Source organism: Drosophila takahashii, chromosome 3R (assembly GCF_030179915.1).
Source record: "Drosophila takahashii strain IR98-3 E-12201 chromosome 3R, DtakHiC1v2, whole genome shotgun sequence".
Taxonomy (NCBI): domain Eukaryota; kingdom Metazoa; phylum Arthropoda; class Insecta; order Diptera; family Drosophilidae; genus Drosophila; species Drosophila takahashii.
The window spans coordinates 25249866-25269865 of NC_091681.1; the positions used below are offsets into that span (position 1 = coordinate 25249866).

General features: G+C 42.2%; 6 protein-coding genes and 2 non-coding genes across 8 annotated transcripts; 6 read left to right on the forward strand and 2 right to left on the reverse strand.

Moving 5' to 3' along the window:
* The first annotated feature begins 391 nt into the window (after positions 1–391).
* LOC108061811 (uncharacterized) lies at positions 392–1221 on the forward strand. The gene has a single exon (XM_017148204.3). It carries the CDS (start codon positions 912–914, stop codon positions 1146–1148), a length of 237 nt encoding a protein of 78 aa, XP_017003693.2. The 5' UTR covers positions 392–911; the 3' UTR covers positions 1149–1221.
* Positions 1151–2376, reverse strand: Sys1 (Sys1 golgi trafficking protein). Its single transcript, XM_017148202.3, has 3 exons — positions 2109–2376; positions 1910–2031; positions 1151–1465 (listed from the first exon to the last, which is right to left on the reverse strand). The coding sequence occupies exons 1-3, from the start codon at positions 2271–2273 to the stop codon at positions 1270–1272; spliced, it is 483 nt and encodes a 160-aa protein (XP_017003691.1). The 5' UTR covers positions 2274–2376; the 3' UTR covers positions 1151–1269.
* A 98-nt stretch (positions 2377–2474) lies between these two features.
* Dhod (dihydroorotate dehydrogenase 2) lies at positions 2475–4018 on the forward strand. The gene is made up of 2 exons (XM_017148234.3): positions 2475–2680; positions 2735–4018. Exons 1-2 carry the CDS (start codon positions 2633–2635, stop codon positions 3905–3907), a joined length of 1221 nt encoding a protein of 406 aa, XP_017003723.2. The 5' UTR covers positions 2475–2632; the 3' UTR covers positions 3908–4018.
* Positions 3918–4406, reverse strand: SLIRP2 (SRA stem-loop interacting RNA binding protein 2). The gene has a single exon (XM_017148235.3). It carries the CDS (start codon positions 4303–4305, stop codon positions 4030–4032), a length of 276 nt encoding a protein of 91 aa, XP_017003724.1. The 5' UTR covers positions 4306–4406; the 3' UTR covers positions 3918–4029.
* Positions 4407–4623: 217 nt separating this feature from the next.
* Positions 4624–8221, forward strand: Mkk4 (MAP kinase kinase 4). Its single transcript, XM_017148233.3, has 5 exons — positions 4624–4953; positions 5123–5976; positions 6034–6174; positions 6496–6581; positions 6644–8221. Exons 1-5 carry the CDS (start codon positions 4923–4925, stop codon positions 6816–6818), a joined length of 1287 nt encoding a protein of 428 aa, XP_017003722.2. The 5' UTR covers positions 4624–4922; the 3' UTR covers positions 6819–8221.
* A 1775-nt stretch (positions 8222–9996) lies between these two features.
* Cyp313b1 (Cytochrome P450 313b1) lies at positions 9997–12146 on the forward strand. Its single transcript, XM_017148104.3, has 7 exons — positions 9997–10067; positions 10245–10408; positions 10465–10854; positions 10909–10978; positions 11069–11195; positions 11249–11431; positions 11493–12146. Exons 2-7 carry the CDS (start codon positions 10255–10257, stop codon positions 12078–12080), a joined length of 1512 nt encoding a protein of 503 aa, XP_017003593.2. The 5' UTR covers positions 9997–10067; positions 10245–10254; the 3' UTR covers positions 12081–12146.
* Positions 12147–12824: 678 nt separating this feature from the next.
* On the forward strand, positions 12825–12919 carry TRNAY-GUA (transfer RNA tyrosine (anticodon GUA)). Its single transcript has 2 exons — positions 12825–12861; positions 12884–12919. It is a non-coding gene; the product is annotated as a tRNA-Tyr (tRNA).
* A 471-nt stretch (positions 12920–13390) lies between these two features.
* On the forward strand, positions 13391–13483 carry TRNAY-GUA (transfer RNA tyrosine (anticodon GUA)). The gene is made up of 2 exons: positions 13391–13427; positions 13448–13483. It is a non-coding gene; the product is annotated as a tRNA-Tyr (tRNA).
* The last annotated feature ends 6517 nt before the right edge of the window (positions 13484–20000 follow it).

Consider the following 20000-nt stretch of genomic DNA (forward strand, 5'->3'; position numbering starts at 1 on the left):
TATTGCTCTCCCTTTCACTCGCACGTACTTTCAAAGGGAATACATTGTATAGTTGTATTAGTGAAAAGACTTTTTGCGATGACTTTTTCAGTCAATCGGTCTTTTAATAAGTCTCCCTGTGCAAGCGACATTCGTATCTCTCATTGAACGAGGTTCGTAACAGAGCGTCTCACGAACAGCTCAACGTAAAAGGCTCAACCGAAAACCAAAACGAAAGGAAACGAAGTGTGCTGCGCAGAGAGAGAACGAGGGGCATGCTATTTTTCGGTTGTTCTCGGGAGTAGAGCGTAAGGAAAAAAACGGTTAACAGTTATTTGCATGCTTTGTTTTAAACACACCCCGGTGATAAGAATTGGCCAGGTACTCGTTCTTAGTTAACTGAATGTTGCGATCCATTACACTTGGTGTAGTTCTGTAACCAAGAACTTTATATAATCGCGTTTTGATCTGCATAAATTACAAATAATATCCATAGATTGGGTTAGGTTAGTGACCTCTCAGAAGCTTCCAAAACGAGAGCTTTGTCACCGGCGATTCCGCTAGCAAAGTTTCAGTTCATTTTAGCAATCAGACTAATTGAAAGTGCACACCGAGGGGAGAAAAGTCAAATGAAAATGCAGCAAACAACGAGGAGGATGTGACGATCGTGCCCGCTCACTAATTAGATTAGATTAGGCAAACGTGATTAGTTTGCTCTGATGCTTTCTGGAGGCCAAGGGAGCTTGTCGATCGCTGTTTGTCAGATAAATTTTGCTTGAAGAGCAAAGCTCTTGGCTGGCATTTTAAACAGAGTGGGCTCTTGACTAGGCCACACCCCGTTTTTTATTATATCGGAGAACCGACCGGAATTTTCGGTGCATTCTGTTGTTTTTGCGGATCTCAGCTGTGTCAATTTCATAAACACTGTGAAAATGCAGAAGCCACAACAAAGTCTGTGCTGGATATTGCTCCTTCTGGGCTCGCTGATCGCCACTTTCATGCTCGCCTTCAGCTACTGGATGTTTGTGCCGCGCGAGGAGCCACTTTGGTCCATTATATCCAAGAATTACGGCGGTACTGGGATCAAGTTCTCCCTGCCGCCATCTACTCTACCTGAGGAACTGAAGCTCAGGCCAAGACCCCCGTTCGTTTACCAGATATTACACTAATAGAAGTACAATATAGTGTTTATATGCTATGTAATCTTACGCTAGTTTAACAATAAATTACATGTACAGAGAAGCTGAGTGGATAGGCTAGCAGGGCATCACAAGTTGGGGTGGATCAGAGTCAGACGTCCGACTTTTGATTGAGGGCCGCATAGCCTACGGGAATCTCTTTCATTTCCGTCTGCAGGCAGAGGAACTCGCCGCCTATGCACATTATCGTGCCCGTGATGACGTTGAGCAGCCACCATGAGGCGTTGGCGGGAAAGGAGCGGTTGTACCACCAGCAGATGAGCAAATGCAGGACGTGGAAGGTGCAACTGTGGGAAAACAGAGATACTGGTTAAATGGGGCACATGACTTGTATGAAAAGGTGAGTTGTTACATCAAGAAATTAACCGTAGAGTGATTTTACTGCCTCTATGTTTAAAGTTTCTAGCTTTTCGCTTTAAAATGTAAGTAATTAAAATAGTTCGCCTATATTTAGCAGGCATAGAAAGAGTTATACATATGTATTATTATTAATTATCTATATTAGCTTTCATGGAAACAATCTTTTCTAATTAAGATTAGAATATGGTTCTCCATAATTTCTGAATTTTTTGAAGATTATTGATTTTGGAGGACCAGCAATATGATATTTTCACTATCATACTCGGATGGAAGGTCAAACTTTTAAAGAAAGCGGCATCCACTCCACTTAGTTTTCTTTTTTACGTATCCTGAGAAGGAAACATCTATTCAAATACAGTCGAGATGCCCACCTGAAGTCCAGACAGAGCTTGGCTCTTCTCACGATGCACCACAGCGCCAGGGAGGCCAGGAACGCGTTCAGGACGAAGGCGCAGATCACCAGTCTTCCGCCCAAATCGTAGATGTGTATCTCCTGAAATCGCAAATAAATCCGTAGTCATTAGGTGCTTAGAAAGGGGGCTCAATGGGTCCGGAGCCCAACTATCTTACATGGTACTCGAACAAGTGATCCAGACTGTAGTTATCCCCGGACAACTTGTTGGCCACGAAGACGAGCAGGCCTAATGTGAAGTACACGCAGAACTGCATCGATACGATCTGTGCCGAAAGCAGCGTGGGATCCCACTGGGTGTTGCGGAAGGTTCCGCCCTTCATGGTTGCCCCGGGTTTCCAAATCAGCGGTTAAAAAGCGAAATTTCTTAAATTTCAGCTGGCCATAACAAACTGACTCAATCTTTAGGGATGACACTAGGGGCCCGTGGTGGTTATCGATAGTCATGCGGCAGGGGCGCCGATGCAAAGGGGTTTAAAACGAAGAATACATTAGTCATATTTTTTCCTCTGTAAGCCTCGCATGAATTTTCCCTCAAAATGAAGCGGCTTTCTCCCAAATTGAACTTATTTTAGAACTCTAATACAATCCATACATACTTTTATACATTTTTTTTGTATCACTCCGCGCAACCACAGCTTCCCGCTTTTTCGCCCACAATCGATAGTCGGCGATAGTCGAAATGGATCAGGATCACTTGAAGAATGCTAAAAACGCAACCCGTAGAATTGTGAGTAAAGTACGGCTTTAAGAGCAGCGGATTTTGAATGTCTTCCTCCCACAGGGTCGCCTGCGGTCGCTGGGGATCGTTACGGCCGGAGCAGCCGCTTTGGTGGCGGGCATTACGGCGTACCGGAAGCAGGACCAGTTGTTCCGCACGTTCGTGATGCCGGCGGTGCGCCTTCTGCCGGCGGAGACCAGTCACCAGCTGGCCGTGCTGGCCTGCAAGTACCGCCTGTGTCCGGTGTCCCAGTACCAGGATGACCAGAATCTGCACACTCCCTTCTTTGGCCGGATGCTGAGCAATCCGATTGGCATTGCCGCTGGTTTTGATAAGAACGCGGAGGCGGTGGACGGGCTGCAGGATCTGGGTTTTGGCTTTATAGAGGTGGGCACCGTGACACCAGCCGCCCAGGAGGGCAATCCCAAGCCGCGGGTCTTCCGGCTGGCCGACGACAAGGCCATCATCAATCGGTATGGGTTCAACAGCGAGGGTCACCAGGCGGTGCTCCAAAGGCTGCGCCTGCTCCGCAGCAAGGAGGACTTCAACGGCGTCGTGGGCGTGAATCTCGGCCGGAACAAGAGCACCATGAGCCCCATAGCGGATTACGTGCAGGGTGTGAGGGTTTTCGGACCCGTGGCCGATTACCTCGTCATCAATGTAAGCAGTCCCAATACCAAGGGCCTGCGGGACATGCAGAGCAAGGAGAAGCTGAGGGAGCTCCTCGAGGCGGTCAACGACACTAGATCCTCACTGGACAAGAACAAGAATGTGCCCATTCTCCTGAAACTATCGCCAGATGTGTCCGAGGACGACATGAAGGACATCGTTTGGGTGATCAAGCGCAAGAAGAGCCGCGTGGATGGCCTGATTGTGTCGAATACCACGGTGTCGCGGGATAACATTGAGACCAACAAGCTGGCCGAGGAGGCAGGCGGATTGAGTGGCCCACCGCTGAAGGCCCGATCCACGGAGATGATTGCCCAGATGTACCAGCTAACCGATGGCAAGGTGCCCATCATTGGCGTCGGCGGCGTGGCCTCCGGCTATGATGCCTACGAGAAGATCGAGGCCGGGGCCTCCTACGTCCAAATCTACACGGCTCTGGTGTACGAGGGACCCGCTCTCGTGGACGACATCAAGGCGGAGCTATCCGCGCTGATCACCCAGTTGGGCCACGCCAGTGTGGCGGAGGTGGTGGGCACCAACTCCAAGTTCTACCTGCCCAAGAAATGAAACGATGGGGTCGGAACTTAAAGCGAGTGCTGCCTTCATTTGTGTACAAAACTAAGCTACCATCTCCACTGCTCTCTGTTCGGTCTAACCAGTAAATCAATCTAATTGTCATCTATCATCTTTTATCCTTGAGGACTTTCATTTGCGCGCTGCACGGTGAGCACTCTGCCCTCCAGAAAGTGGGTGTTCTGGTTGCTGGCACTGTTGAAGGCATCCCGCTGGCTGAAGACCACAAATCCGTAGTGCTTGGAGAGGCCCAGTTGCCGGTCGAAGACCACCTCCGCGTTGGCCACGTGTCCATATTTCGAGAAGTAGGTCCGCAGCTCCTTGCTGCTGATTGTCCACGGCAGGTTGCCCACGAACAGTTTGTAGGTGCTGCGCGCGAATCCGCTAGACATGATTATGGAGATTTGTATTTCTGGGCTTCGAGCGGTTATGAAAAGGGCAGGGATGGAGAGATAGCGTAAGTTTTGACGTCACAACAGTATTCATACGATATACATTTTATTTTGTATTCTATTTTCCGGAATTTACATGCTTATCCTCGCTTACTTTTTAAATGGAAAAATATTTAATTTAATATTAATAACATTTATTTAATAACATATTTAGAAATCATTTAAACCACCCTACAATCATTGCACCTTGCAGGGCTGCCTATCGGTATTCAGCCTGCAGCCCTATCGACCGCTCTGCGGTGCCCTATCGATAGGCCGCAAATAATCAATGTTTCATCTCTAGCCCCTTTTAAGTTTTGCGTTATTTATATAAATGTTTAGCGAAATTGCGGAAAAATTGCCTATCCGTGCGCTCGATTGCTGAAAAAGTAGTGGCGTTGCAACCGGCGAAGAGCCCATCAAAGGTGGCCCAGTAGCCAAGTGACCGGAGGGCCCAAGGAAGTCCCAGTCGACGTGTTGTATTCGGGGCGCGGCGCCTGCAGAAAACGGGCCGAACCGAACATCCTTTAGGACAGGCACACACAAAGGGACATCGATACTTTCAGCCACCGCACACAATGGCCGAGCGACCGAAAAATTTGTTTGCAAGTGAGTTACCCTCTTGGTTTCGCTAGTGGACCGACCGCCCACGCATGTCACACACATGCAGGCCAGGAGGTACACACACTCGATGCGGGTGACGCATAGTTGGGGGCATCGGCATCGGGTGATAAGCCATGCAACTATATACCAGCATTCTCTGCTTTCCCTTTTCCAGCCGGATCCAGCCGCTCCCGCAATCCCCCGGATCAGCTCAGCCTGAACAACCTCAGCATTCGCCATCCGCCCTCGTCCACGTCGTCCACCTCGTCGGGATCCACCTCCTCGGGCTCAAGTTCCTCATCGCAGCACAATCCCGTGACTCGCTGTTTCGGTGCCCAGCAGCAGCCGCAGCAGCCCGCTGCTCCACCAGCGGTGGCCAGCAGTCAGGTGCCCCCAGTTCCGGCCACCGCGAGCAGCAGCGCCGCCGATCGCCACCGGGAGCGGATTCGCCAGCAGGCCTGCGGCAAGCTGCAGTTCGGCGAAGGCGCCGCCAATACACACACTTTCACTTCGGACGATCTCGAGGATGAGGGCGAAATCGGACGCGGAGCCTTCGGGGCGGTCAACAAGATGATCTTCAAGAAACTGGACAAGGTAATGGCCGTCAAGCGCATACGCTCCACCGTCGACGAGAAGGAACAGAAGCAGCTGCTCATGGATCTCGAGGTGGTCATGAAGTCCAACGAGTGCATCTACATTGTTCAGTTCTATGGCGCGCTTTTCAAGGAGGGCGACTGCTGGATTTGCATGGAACTGATGGACACCTCGTTGGATAAGTTCTACAAGTACATCTACGAGAAGCAGCAGCGCCACATTCCGGAGTCCATACTGGCCAAGATCACGGTGGCCACGGTGAATGCCCTCAACTATCTGAAGGAGGAGCTAAAGATCATCCATCGGGATGTGAAGCCGAGCAATATTCTGCTGCACCGCCGTGGCGACATAAAGCTGTGTGATTTTGGCATTTCGGGTCAGCTGGTTGACTCGATTGCCAAGACCAAGGATGCGGGCTGCAGGCCCTACATGGCGGTAATGAAACTGAAACATTTTCAAAGCTGTTTGCTATAATTCTGTGTGTTTTCTCAGCCGGAACGCATTGATCCCGAGCGCGCCAAGGGCTACGATGTACGAAGCGATGTTTGGTCTTTGGGCATAACTTTGATGGAGGTGGCGACCGGCAATTTCCCCTATCGCAAATGGGATTCGGTCTTTGAGCAGTTGTGTCAGGTAAGATTGCCTTCCAAATATTCAAGTAAAGTGGTTTTCCTGACTAAGATCTATGAATCATTTTCGCGAGATAACAAATAACTTTTTATCTCGTTGTTGTTGCCCTCCGTGTGTTTAGAAAAGCAACCAAAATAACTAAATCTTGGAAAGATAACGCAGATATAATAATTACTCATTACATTTGCTGTCGATCTAATCGTGATATCGCAATATTTTATTGGCATAAAATATTTAGCCTTGCTGAAACTTAAATTCAGATTCCGCTATAAAAACAACCTTAAAAATTCTCCTTATTTCCTATTAATGTTCACATTTCTCCAGGTTGTGCAAGGTGAACCGCCCAGACTATTGACGTCCTACAACGGCATGGAGTTCTCCAAAGAGTTTGTGGACTTTGTCAATACTTGGTAAGCATCAACAAAGAAATTATAGAACTAAAAATGAAAATATAATGTCACAATCTTTTTAGCCTGATTAAGAAAGAGAGCGATCGGCCCAAATACAGCCGGCTGCTGGAGATGCCCTTCATCCGCCGCGGTGAGACGAGCCACACCGATGTAGCCGTGTACGTGGCTGATATCCTTGAGTCGATGGAAAAGGACGGCATTACGCAGTTCACGGCCAACCAGCAGGCGGAGAGTTAATCACCCTATGCTAAGAAGCAAGTCATAAACTAACTGAGAATCAACAGCAAGCAAACTAAGCAGATGGGCAGCAGTAAAGATTTAAATTGTTGTCTACTTTGTAGCATTCGTAGAAAACCTAGCGCATATTTTGTTAAACAGAAAAACAAAATTAAGCGAAAAGTGTGTAAGCTGGTAGTAAGCTAAATGTGTGTATAGTTTAAAGTCCCCCAAGAAGCCTATTGTAATTCAATAATTTTTGTATTCGCAGTTTTGTGCGTCAAGTTTTGTGTTGAAAATAAATTTGTGTTAAAACAGGCCAGCAGCGGGTTACAGTCGAGTATTTCGGCCAGTCATTTGACCGGCTTTAAACCCCCGCTCAAAGCCTATTTACATTCAATCAAGCGAGCATTTTAAAATCCGGTTGATTTATTTATCATAAATTATGATACAAGACCAATTGGTAATGCATTTTGCGTTAATAAGCAGCCACATGCAAAACATAAGCAATATTTGTAAAAAACTTCGTAGGAACGAAGATTAACTACCCATACAAACTAACAGTAACACCAACATGCGTTAATAGGCGCAAAAAAATAGTTCGACAAAAACTATTGCATTATAAATTATTTATTGAACAGATTTTGTAATCCTATTATATTTTTTAATTTGCATATATGAAAATGATTGTGAAAAGCTTTAAATATTAGCCAAGCGGCTGAGATGTTTAAATTGTAGTAGAAATTATTGCAGAGATAAATGCAAAATTAATCCCATAAAATATAAAATAATTAGCCACAACACCGACACATTCACACACTACACACATATAGACACGTTTTTATGCGTAGTAATTAGTTGTAAGCGAAGCAAAAATATTTAGCAAAAAGTTACAGCTACAAAAACAAAAGTCATGTGAAAACTGAAAATAAAACAAAATAAATGTATTGTGCCTAAGTATAAACCGAAATGATAAACACTCACCAAGAGAACTACAATTTAAATTTAATCAAAACTCATAAGCCATATATAATCCCTAGCCTAGCTTTCAAGTCCAAGCTTATATAGCCGTACTGCAAACACCATGCCACATCCCTCCCCGAAAATGCACAGCCAAACAATTGCACCGTCTATGTCCCCGTCTCAAAAGAACAACAACAACAAAACCAAGTAAAACTGAAACCAATGTTTTTTGATTAACATTTTTATGCAAGCGTCAATGTGAAAGCAAAGTTTATTTTGTATACATATATACATGCATAATATATTTGCACGGGTTGCATATAGAGTAAGCAATGCAACAAAAGCCTGCAGCAGTTTTCTTTTACTTTTTTATTGTTTGGTTGCGAAATAAAATCCTAAAACATGCAGCATTTAGAGCGGAAATATATACAAATATTAAATATATTTTTATTAAGCCCACAGACATCCCAGAATTTTCATATAGACTTGTCAAGTAATGTTCGGCCAGCCGAGACATGTTCGCCCGTGGGAGAGTATTTATAGAAAATACCAATTAAATTATTGAATGGGAGCATATGCATTGGGATAATCTAAGACAAAAGTTAATTAACATTCCATTCGAAAGTCACATCAGTGAAGAACCTACATCTCTGATAAAATAGTTTCTACAGTTGCAGACAAAGCATGACAATGGTGGCATACTAACTGGCCGCAATGTTGAATTTATTCCCTAATCACAAGGTGGTATAGTTGAAAACAATTACCTAAGTACTTGGGCAGATCACTTTTGATATAATTAGAGGTAGAATGAATAATCATATTATACAACTCATGTGTAATGCCAGGAATAATGCAATCGCGAGTCGTCAATATTTTTGACAATAAATGAAGTATAATTTATTTGTAAAGTAAGAAAAACTTAACGTCCCTTGAGAGGATACGGCAAGGGCATGTGGATTGTGTATATATGATAGATATACTAAGGACATATGACTGGCAAATATTTATCTACTAATCTGTGAACAAGCTGCAAGTCAGGTGCGGTTCTTATGTCTATCAATCCCGAACTCAATTCCCAAGTGAAAAATTAACACCAAAACCCCCAAAGATTGGCTTCCATTGATCCAAGGCCTTTCAATAAAATTAAAGCGCAAATTTATGCCACAACCTAAAGCTCTTAACTAAATCTAACCAATGACAAAACTGGAAACGCAACGTCCACAACAATATTAATATTTGCAAACTTTTAAACCTAGCTTACACATAAGAGAGTGCTAAGTTTCGGAATATTTGTGGGATCCCAGTATTCGGGTCCAGATCCTAAGTAAAACCCATTGCAGAATCATGAGACGCTCACTCAACACTTAGCGCACTAAGTTTTATTAACTAACAGTCTACATATATGAATAACCCCGGCTTGTGTCTATAAATCGGCAAAAACTAATATTACACAAGGATAACCAAATACCGAAAGGGAACTATTCAAAGTCATGGCAAAATACACAAATATGAATAACATAGAACTGTTGAACAAAATTGGAAAAGCAAAACACCACAAATAAAACAATTTGTAAAAATATTAATAGCAAATAAAAATTATAATTCAAAAACTCTATTAATGCGTAATAGCTGTGTAAATGGGGTTGTGATTGGGCATTGGGACCCATGGCCGGACCCGCCCCCTCAACTGACGTTGGCGGAATTCGACTGGAATTACTAAATAAAAAAATTCAAGAAGAGTCAAATTTAAGGTATTCTCTACTTATAAATGGCATTTCGGTTTTTTTATTAAATATTATAACTGAATTTATAGGATGAAAATAAAAATATTCCGATTTAATTCTTAGTTTATGGTTTTTATATAATATTTAATTTATCAATGTTATAAAAAAACTAAAAACTCTTGGAAAATTTAAAAAATATTTAAAATTTTATTTTTTGTAAATATATTTTTTGAGAAATATTAATTCAAGAACATTTTCCAGTCAGGGTATCTAAAGTGACATATAAATTTACAATTTTGCGTAGTCTGGTGCATGTTATTATTGACTGGCATAATTTTGAGGGGCACACGACTCGAATGAAAATCGCCACCCAATCGAGAATCGGCACCACAACGTGGTGGGCATGGAAAGAGCTGCATTAAAGCCGCAAATGCGTAATCCCCAGCTAGACAAATTTATACATACATAGGTACAAAAACGACTTATAGCTGAGTATCGACGAAAAGCAGGAAAAGCAGATGAGTTGTGGTCGCAAAGCCAAGCGAAACGGTTGTTTTTAGGAACTTTGGCTGATAAAAAATCGGTAATTCATCAAAACAATATATTTACAACTCACAGCTCCATTCAGATTCCTATAAACGATTTGTTTATCTCATGCATATAGAAAACTGAATGGAGCTGTGAGCTGTAATTAGTTTGCCTTCGAACGCCGTGCGTGGAGCAATTAAATTTTTGACTACGGATACGAATTGCCTCGTAGGTTCAACGACATGCTGGCCTGCATCATTTTAAGCGGCTGGCTGCTGCTGGCTTGGATATTTTTCCTGTGGAGCCGGCGAAGGTATTATAAAGCCGCCTGGCAGTTACGCGGACCCATTGGCTGGCCCCTAATTGGCATGGGCTTACAGATGATGAGCCCGGAGAGTAAGAGCAAAGAGGACTTTCCAAAAAGGGCACTCGATAACTGAAATCCTTGGCAGCCTTTTTGCAGTACATGGACGGTCTGTCGCGGCAGTTCAAGGCGCCCTTTATTTCGTGGATGGGCACCAGTTGTTTCCTCTACGTCAACGATCCAAAAAGTGTGGAGCAGATTTTCAACTCGACGCACTGCACCAATAAGGGCGATTTCTACCGATTCGTTAGTTCGGCCATAGGTGACGGACTTTTTACATCTAGCTCACCTCGCTGGCACAAACATCGTCGCCTTATTAATCCCGCCTTTGGTCGCCAGATTCTCAGCAGCTTCCTGCCCATTTTCAATGCCGAGGCCAAGATCCTCCTACAAAAGCTCGAGCTCGAGGGTGTGCAGCATGGCAAGCAGCTTGAGATCTATCAAATCCTCAAGAAAATCGTCCTCGAAGCAGCTTGTCGTGAGTATCTACACGTATGTTTAATCTTCAAGGTTTAAACTGAATGGCTTATAGAGACAACGATGGGCAAGAAAATGAACTTTCAGCATGACGGATCTATTGCCATTTTTGAAGCTTATAACGGGTCAGTAAAAATTAATTAATTAAACCAATAATAATAACTTATTTTATAACTTGTTCTTATAATAAATATTTTATATTTATATCCTTTCAGCTTGACAGAAGTGTGTGTGAAACGCATGCTATCGCCGTGGCTTTATCCGGAGCTCATATACCGACGTTCAGGACTTTTTCGCCTGCAGCAAAAAGTCGTCGGCATCCTCTTTGGGTTTATAGAGCAGGTAAGCTGCTCATCCGATCAGTGAGCCATGACCCATATCCCTTGTTCCGGCAGCTTCTCGAACCCATTGTTTCGGTGGTTTCGGCCAATGCCCATCAGCAGGAGCAGCAGCGACCGGAACTGGAGATGCGGGGCAAGTCCAAGGCCATTTTTATCGAGCAGGTGCGGGAGCATGTGGAGCGCGGCCAACTGAGTTGGCAGGATGTGAGGGATGAGGCCAATGTGACCATTGCAGCGGTAAGAAAATAGTTTATCCTTTCACCAAGAATAAGTACTGATTTTTGTTCTCTCTCCTCAGACTTTCGAAACTACATCGACTGCCCTTTATTTCACCATTCTCTGCCTTGCCATGCATCCTTGTTACCAGGAGAAACTCCACGAGGAACTGGTCAGGGAGCTGGCACCCACTGGGGACATTACCTTGGAGCAGCTGCAACGACTGGAGTACACTGAAATGGTTATCAATGAGGCCATGCGGCTTTTTGCTCCTGTTCCCATGGTCCTGCGATCCGCAGAAGAGGATATTCAACTGCAGCGGGATGACGGGGAGTTCCTGATCCCCCGTGGCACCCAGATCGGCATTGATATTTACAACATGCAGCGGGATGAACGGGTGTGGGGGCCACTTTCGCGTACCTACAACCCGGAGGCGCATTTCGGATTGGAGTCGCCACACAGGCACGCCTTCGCCTTCGTTCCATTCACCAAGGGATTGCGCATGTGCATCGGCTACCGATATGCTCAGATGCTGATGAAACTGCTGCTGGCGAGGATCTTTCGCAGCTATCGAATTAGCACCGAGGCTCGCTTGGAGGAGCTCCAGGTCAAGGGTAATATCTCTCTGAAGTTAAAGGATTATCCGCTGTGCCGAGTGGAGCGAAGATAACGAAGGAAGGGGTTACACTGTAATTTTTCAATTAAAAATGCCATTTTTGTTGCATTTTCCCTGCGTTGGAAATTGAGTTTGTTTCATCTTTTGCCGTTGACCTCGTTAACGATGTCCTCCTCTTCCCCTTGCACAAATTGCCAGCTTGCAAATGGCTATAATGGATTTCAGTTTGCACTTGTTCGTGCTCACCCACAACTTTGCCGCACACGTTGCGTATACGGAACATAATTGATTGAATTCCTTGAAAGGTTGGCTTGGCTGGTAGTGGGGCTATCTATTGCAACTGAGGGCCGGTCAAAGTTCCTGCCCTCAAAGAAATTGCCGAGGTGATTTCGAGGGGGGCTTGAACTATTCTGCCAATTCATCACATTTGATTACCCCGATAGGAAAGCTATTAACTTCGTTATTAAGAAATATAACTTTGTTATATAGCTTTTGTAAAGCTATTCATTTTTTTACTTATGAATTTATATTTAAAGAATTAAAAAGAATGTGGTTTTAAAAAGTGTTTTTTTTTCCTTTTGAGGTTATTTTTTAAAAGTTCTTTTATAAAAAATTACATGCACGACAGAAATTTTTCAAATCGAGGGGCTCTTAGTACATATAAATAAATAACTTTATGCTTTATTTATAAGCATGTTGCTTATCAAAATCTGACGTCATCGTTTGAGATCGAACGAACAACAGGTTGTCTCGCTCGCGCGTATACACTACACGCACATTGGCCGCCCGAGATTTCAACCTTCGATAGCTCAGTTGGTAGAGCGGTGGACTGTAGTTGGCAAGCGTACGCAATAGAAATCCATAGGTCGCTGGTTCAAATCCGGCTCGAAGGATCGGAAGATGTAATCTTTTTTTTTTTATATTTATTTTTTAAATTTATTTTACTTTGCGCACAGCTGGATTAATACATTAATGTATTTAATATATAAATATAACACAACAGTTGTACTTTTTCTATTGACTCATTTTTTTTAAATAAGTACCGAAATTGCATAAATATAAAAATGTACACCAAAACAAAAGCGGTAAAAAAAAAATTCTTAAAAAAATAATTCGATTACCAAGCCAAGACAAATTAAATGTAATTTCTTGAGATATTTTTATATTATATTTTATTTTACGTAGCAACAGTTGTCATTGTTTTGCGATCGAAAAACAAAAAATAGCCTGACCCCCTAGCAGATATAATTTAGGAACTGATAAATTATTTGTGACAAATTATATAAAAACGATCAAATAATGAAAATATAGTATTTTTTCACCCGGTAGTTAAACAAGGTCCCTAGATCGGCGCCCCTCACCGACCTTCGATAGCTCAGTTGGTAGAGCGGTGGACTGTAGTTGGCAAACAAGCAATAGAAATCCATAGGTCGCTGGTTCAAATCCGGCTCGAAGGATTTTTTGTTTTTTTTTTTTGGTTTTATATTTTTTTAAATTTTATTTTTATTTTTACTGATCTTTTCTACTTTTTAAATATGTATTATTTGTTCGTTTTAAGAGTTTTAAATGAATCTGTACCTGATTTAAATTTGTTATATTTCTTTGATTTAGCTCAATAATGATTTAGATTGTTAGAATATAACCATTATAGAATTTTTTAATTTGTTTAAATTTAAAGTAATCATAAATAATAGTGCGATAAAAACCCAAAAGATAATAAAGACTGTTGGTCACCTGGTAATGTATTTGTTGTCGTATTAACTTACTTAATCATTGACTTGTTGCAAATACAATTTATCAACACTTTGCCGAGGTAATAATTCTATTTGCCTTTCCTCCGCCCCGTATTGCTTCACCTCGCCACCGACGCCTGACAAACGAATAGATTGCTGTCTGGGCAGCCAGCCTCCAGCCACCATTTCACTTCAAGCTCCACTGCCTGCAACGAAATATGCATAATTCAATAGCAGGATCTGCGTCCTTGCCAACGTGAATCCTGCGGAACAGGGATGAGGGAGGGGAAGCCCCTCGACGGGAGCTGAAAAGTATGCAATAAGCGATTGCGACTCGTTAACGCTTCAAAATACAGAGAGGGATGGATTGCCGGCGCATACAGCCAAGGTCAAAATAATAGGAGTCCAGTACTGATGACAAAAATATATTCCAAATAATTTGTTATATTTCAAAAAAAATTAATTGTTCGAAAACTAGTTAAGGTGTAATATTTAGCGAGTCATTACAAGAGCCTCTTTGATTGATTATATTTTGATTTTTATTTAATATTGTTTTTGTTTTTAATTCAATACTAAGATATTTTCTCAAATCCAAATTAATTTAGGGGCGAACGCTATGAGTATAAATTATGAATATATTTATATACATACATATATGTAAATTTCCTACAAATATTTTTTTTATTTTAGTATAAACGTACTATTTAATGGAGCATCTCCCGATGGGGATAACTGTGTAATCACAACATTAATCTAATACGCGTGTTTAGTGCGGCCTGGCGGGCATCCAACTTAATAATAGCTTTCCCAGCGCCTTGCAATAAGTAATTAAATCATTTACAACAAATCAAACTGACTGGCGAAGAGGACGAAGGCGGAGAAACTGCTCCGCCCCGTAAGCAAATAGTCGCCAGGGCTCTGGCTTATTATTAATGAGAAAAACTTTTGCAAGTTTTCAATTAGTTGCGCTCCCCTCCAGCAACTTGGCGCATAATCAAGACAAACGCTGGCTCATAATAAAATATTTAGTTGGATTTCCTTGGCCAGTCGCCGTAATTGACTGGCCACCAGTTATTTGTATAACAAGCCGGGACTTTGCCTCGGTTTTGGATTCGGAACCGGTTGATTACCGTGTTACTTGGGACCCTGGCAAGGTCTGCTAATCCGAGTCGACAGCCTGCATAATGTGATTAATTGAATATTAGGGCAGGCAGGTGCTCGAATGCCAAGACTGGCCACAGCTTGGCTGTCTGACGCCCCCGTTTACCTGTTCACCTGTTCACCTGCTCACCTGTTGGCCTGTTCTGTTCTGTTAGCTGCAGTCAAGGTCTCCGCATTCCCCGTCACATGATTCCTTCAATTGCAGACTGAATGCTTTGTTCGCCTGCATACCAAATCAGATTTTAATGAGCACATATTCCGAGCTGGAGCCCCAATTGGAGGGCGATTCATCTAGAGATTTGAGAAATACGAATTCGTATTACACTCAAGCCTGATTAGCATTTACCCTTCAGTCATTCTCAATTCACTTCTTATTCATTCGTCAAACGGGATATTTAAGGTGCTTTTGAAGAAATTTGATTATTACTTAAATATTCAGGTATCTTGTGTCTTTAAGGTGCAATGTTTTGGCTAATGTATTTTTTTTTTATAAGAGTTTAATTATAGAACAAATCCCTGAAAGTTGTATTACTGTATATGATTTATAATCCCAATCAACGGCTCATTTTTGTAGGCTGTTTCTGTTGTTATAGCAATTAATATGATATTATGATGACATGATAATATTTATATAAAATATATATATTTTTATAATTCAATAATAATTATAAAAATTAAGCCAAAAACCTTACGGCTCTTTCTTGTTGGCTGTTTTGGTTCAACGCTTTATCGTCTTAGTCGTACTCAATTAATTGTAATTCCCCTTTGACACTTCCAAACAATTTTGCTCGATTCCCGCTGAACCGCAAAGCAGGTAACACTTGGCTGAGTTTTGTTAATGCAGCGCCTTCCACAGACTACAGACTATAGACTATAGTCGCGTGTGTTTAGACGGCTTTTGCTTTTGTTTGCCTAACCGTGGGCGTTAATTACAGTAAGACATTTGTGAGGGAAAGGCGCCCGCAGGAGCAACTAATAAAGCAAATACATTTCAGTTAGAAGACCAGAGTGGGCGTGGGAGTTGGACGAGGGGACTTCCCCAGAAACCGCATTAACAAGCAGCTGCTGCTGCTGCTTTTGCTGCAGATCCTGGCTGTAATTAAGTTTACTCCCGTTTTACGAGACACGCGCCAAAGCAAATCCCGGCCACATTTACTAGGACAACAAACCGCGGAGTTACTGGGGCAAAGCGGTGGCGCCTCATCAATGTGTTAATGCTAATTGTTATTGTAGTTCGGGTGGGGCGGGTGGCCTTGGGTGGGCGTGGCCAGGGGGAGAAAGTGCCACCACTTACCTCCAATTGAATTAGCCTCATATGTGGCCTGTCAGTTGAGACAGTTTGCAACTTCCAAACTCAATTTGGCAGGTCGAAAAGTTTAGTTTTCACTTGCCAAAATAAATGGGGGAAAAAAAAGTGGCACCCGCCCGCAGAGCTTATATATATATATAGTTTGGGGGACATTTTGATCGTGGCGGGTGCTTAACTATTTTCCTGGGGGCGCCAAACGAAATCAGAGCAAAAATATTTAACAAAATTGCATTAGAAACTTTTTTGCCAGCCAGCTCAAAATTGCCGAACAAAACGACCTAACAAACTCGGCAAATTCTAAGCCAGGCCTTCGAGGGATGTCAGCTATGCGATTCGAGTCGAGTCGACTCGGGCATTTGTACTCCGGCAGTTTGTGTTCATCGTATCAGTTTGCCAACTTAACCTTAAGTTTAAAGAATCTGCCGTATTTTCGCCCACCTCAGGGGACAGAGCTTAACCCTCTGACGACCAAAAATATTTATTTAAATGCCGATTAAATCAAAATTATATTTTTTTTACAAATACCCATTGTTTTAAGCCAACAAATATTTTCCAATCATTTAGTTTGAGCAAACCTATTACAAATACCTTTTTTTATTTCAATTCAACTTTATGGTATTATGAAAATAATATTTTCTTCTGTTTAAATAAATTATTGAAACGATGCAAACTGAAAGTTTTTCTATCAATTTAAAATGGTTTTCTTTGGGGTTAACTGGCCCTCATAAAAGTGGAAATGTGTTGAACCTTAACCTCCCGGGAGTGAAGAAAGTTTTTCGCTTGTTGTTTGACAAATTGTTTTGTGCAGCGGCCGAAGGAAATAAAAGGCAACATTCAACTGTAAAGCGGATGACGAGTGGGTGGAGGGGGAGGAGTGGGTTGAGTGGGTGGCCTGGCAGGACAACAGGCGCAAGACTTGGCCATCAATGTGTAATGAATGTGGGCGGTGGGTATCGAAGCGAGAGCAAAGTTTAAAGCGCGAACAAGAGCGGCAAAAACAATGACAGGCGTTGCCAGGAGCCAGACCTCTTCCGATCCTGTTCCTGTTTCCCATTTTCCATTTTCCACTTCTCATTTCCATTTCATTTTCCGCTTTTTCCATCAGTATCCCCCTTTTGTACCCTTGCTAGGGGTACACAAATAAAATACAATGATTCTTAAAAACGATAAAACCTTTCCTCATTAAGGATTATCAAACTAAAAGATTGTTTTTCTAAATATTTTTTTTAAAATTAATATATTTGTAATTTTTTTATACACCTCAAAAATGACTTTGTAGCTGTATTATAACTAACTGAATTTAATTTCAAAAGTTCTAACGACTTAGAAGAAAGTATATTTTATAAATCGAGTCAAAATATTTATCTATAAGTTGCCAAGATTTTTGAAAAATTTAAGAAAGTGTGTAATGACCTAATAGCATGAACTATATTTCAATTCCTGCTTGTTCTTCATACATATTTCCCTTTGAAAGAGTATTCTAGGCCTCGGCTTTCCACGCTAACCTTTTCTCCTTGTTCAGTGCCAGTTGGGAAACTTTTACCGCTCGCTGTTTACCGTCGCCCTGCGGCTGCAGTGCCGCATAAATTAGCAAACATGAGGCGAGCGGAGAGCGCGTGACTGAAGGACCTTTGGACAGAGTGGCTCGAACCCACTTCACCACCCACCTACCCAACCACCTGGGCAACTGGCCACCCAAATGGCCAACTGATTGACCCGCCAGTCCCGCTTTTCCCGCTTGTCTGGCGGCACCAAATTAGCGATGTCCGTGTGGTCCACTCTCACCTGCCCAGCTTCCCAACTTCCCAACTGCCCCGTGCAACACTCAATTGCAATTACAGCGTTTGGCTGCCGCCGAAAAATTGGCCAGCACAATTAATTAAAAAGTTTGCAGCACAATGCAATCGCACCCAGTTCCCCGGAAATCCAGATGAAATGGTCTGCGGCGATGGACTCGCCAAGCTCTAAAAATATTTTTCCAGGTAGCAGGGAATTTATTTTATTTTCATTTTCATATATCTCGGTACGTAGCGACATTTAATTAAAAACTGCGCATTCGCCAGGTGCCGCCAAAGCAAAATGAATACATTCTTTTTCTGTTAATTTTATTTTATCACTGGATTACGGGAATATATAATAAAGGAGTATAAAAATGTGAATGTGTTTGGAAAAAAAAAATGTATAAATGGGAAGCCAAACTATTTCAATCAATTTTTGAGAAACATGAAACAAAAACTGAGACTTTCTTTAACATGGATTATGTTTAAAATTATTTATACATTTCAATAAATGGCCATTTATTCCATTGGGAGAGCTTAAATGGCCGATAATCTTATGAATGCAGATAATTAAATACATTTTCATAACAATAAGTTATTTTTACAGCACAACTGTTTTGAACATTTATTTAAACAATTTGTGATACTTGACTGATACTACAGTTTTTATTAACCATGTATTGCAAATTTTCATTACGCATACGACGCGTGTGACGGCAATTAAAGCAGCACCACAAACGTGGAACATCTTGAAAGTAATTTCTTTGGCTATGAGTGAAATTGTATCTTATGCGCCATCGTCTTCTTCCCCCGTTTTCGTTATTGTAATTTTCATAAAAATTATGCAGATTAAATGTGGCAGCCAAGTTTGTTTAGCCCGGCGAGTGACATTAAACTCGCATCTCGGCGGAGACAACAAAGATGTCTAAATAATAAAGGCAGCCTGAGCGGGAGCCGTTGTGTGGGACGTCGCACAAGTTGATTGAATAAATCACAGCAGGTGAATTTCACTCGAAACAACTCTCGACATGCGTGAGAACAGGCTGACAGACTGAAGAGGCCGAGTTGGGGATACATATACTTATGAACCCAGGATTCAAGGAGCGAGGAAGCAAAGGACGTGGTCGCTGTAAAGTTTCACCATTTTACAGCCCGACAACAATTTGGCCAAGTAGCTGCCAAGCACCAGAGATAACTCAGTCTTAAACCCGCGGGCTTGCAAACCAAACATTTCAGATTTCACATCTCAGACCCCCAAAAAGCCAAATGAAAAAATAAAAAAAAAGATGTCCGCAGGGAACTAAATTAGTTTGCATTTACGAATGGGATGGTCGGTCAAAAGTTGGCCAAAAGCACTTGTCAACCCGAACCGCTCGCTAAATGCGATATTATTTTGTGGAACTAATTGCACGTCGCTAGGGGGCTAATTAAATGCGGGACTAATTTCCATGATCACGAAACGCTAACATATGGTTTGGCCTTTGCCACCTGCAAGGTGTGCGAAGTTCACTCGGCAATTAGCATTTTCTATGAGCCATTTCACCCGTTTCCTTTCATTGCTCCCGAATGTCGACTGACGAGTGTCGAATGTTGAATGCCACGTTGCTCTGGGGGCAATTAGGCGTGGGTAATAACCTCTATGGATTTTCACATTCATATTCAATAAATGCAAATTGCACTGCCATTATTTTTAAGGATATTTCCGTACACCGAAGGTCAAGTCTGACGTTAGCCACAAACCCCCTCATGTCGGGCATACAAAATTGCGTAATGACAATTAAAAGGAGAGGTGACTGGAAATAAAAACGTGTGTAATTGGCAATTTGTCTGCGGTTTTAGGTTGTTTGTATTAATTTTTTCATTGAAGACTGACGATATGCAATGAAGAGTTAATAATGTTATTAATAGGAAAAATGGGGTTTTATGAGTAGCTTAGTTAAACGTTATCGTATACTTTTGTTAGAAAAATGTTAAAAAAATAGCAAGAATTTTA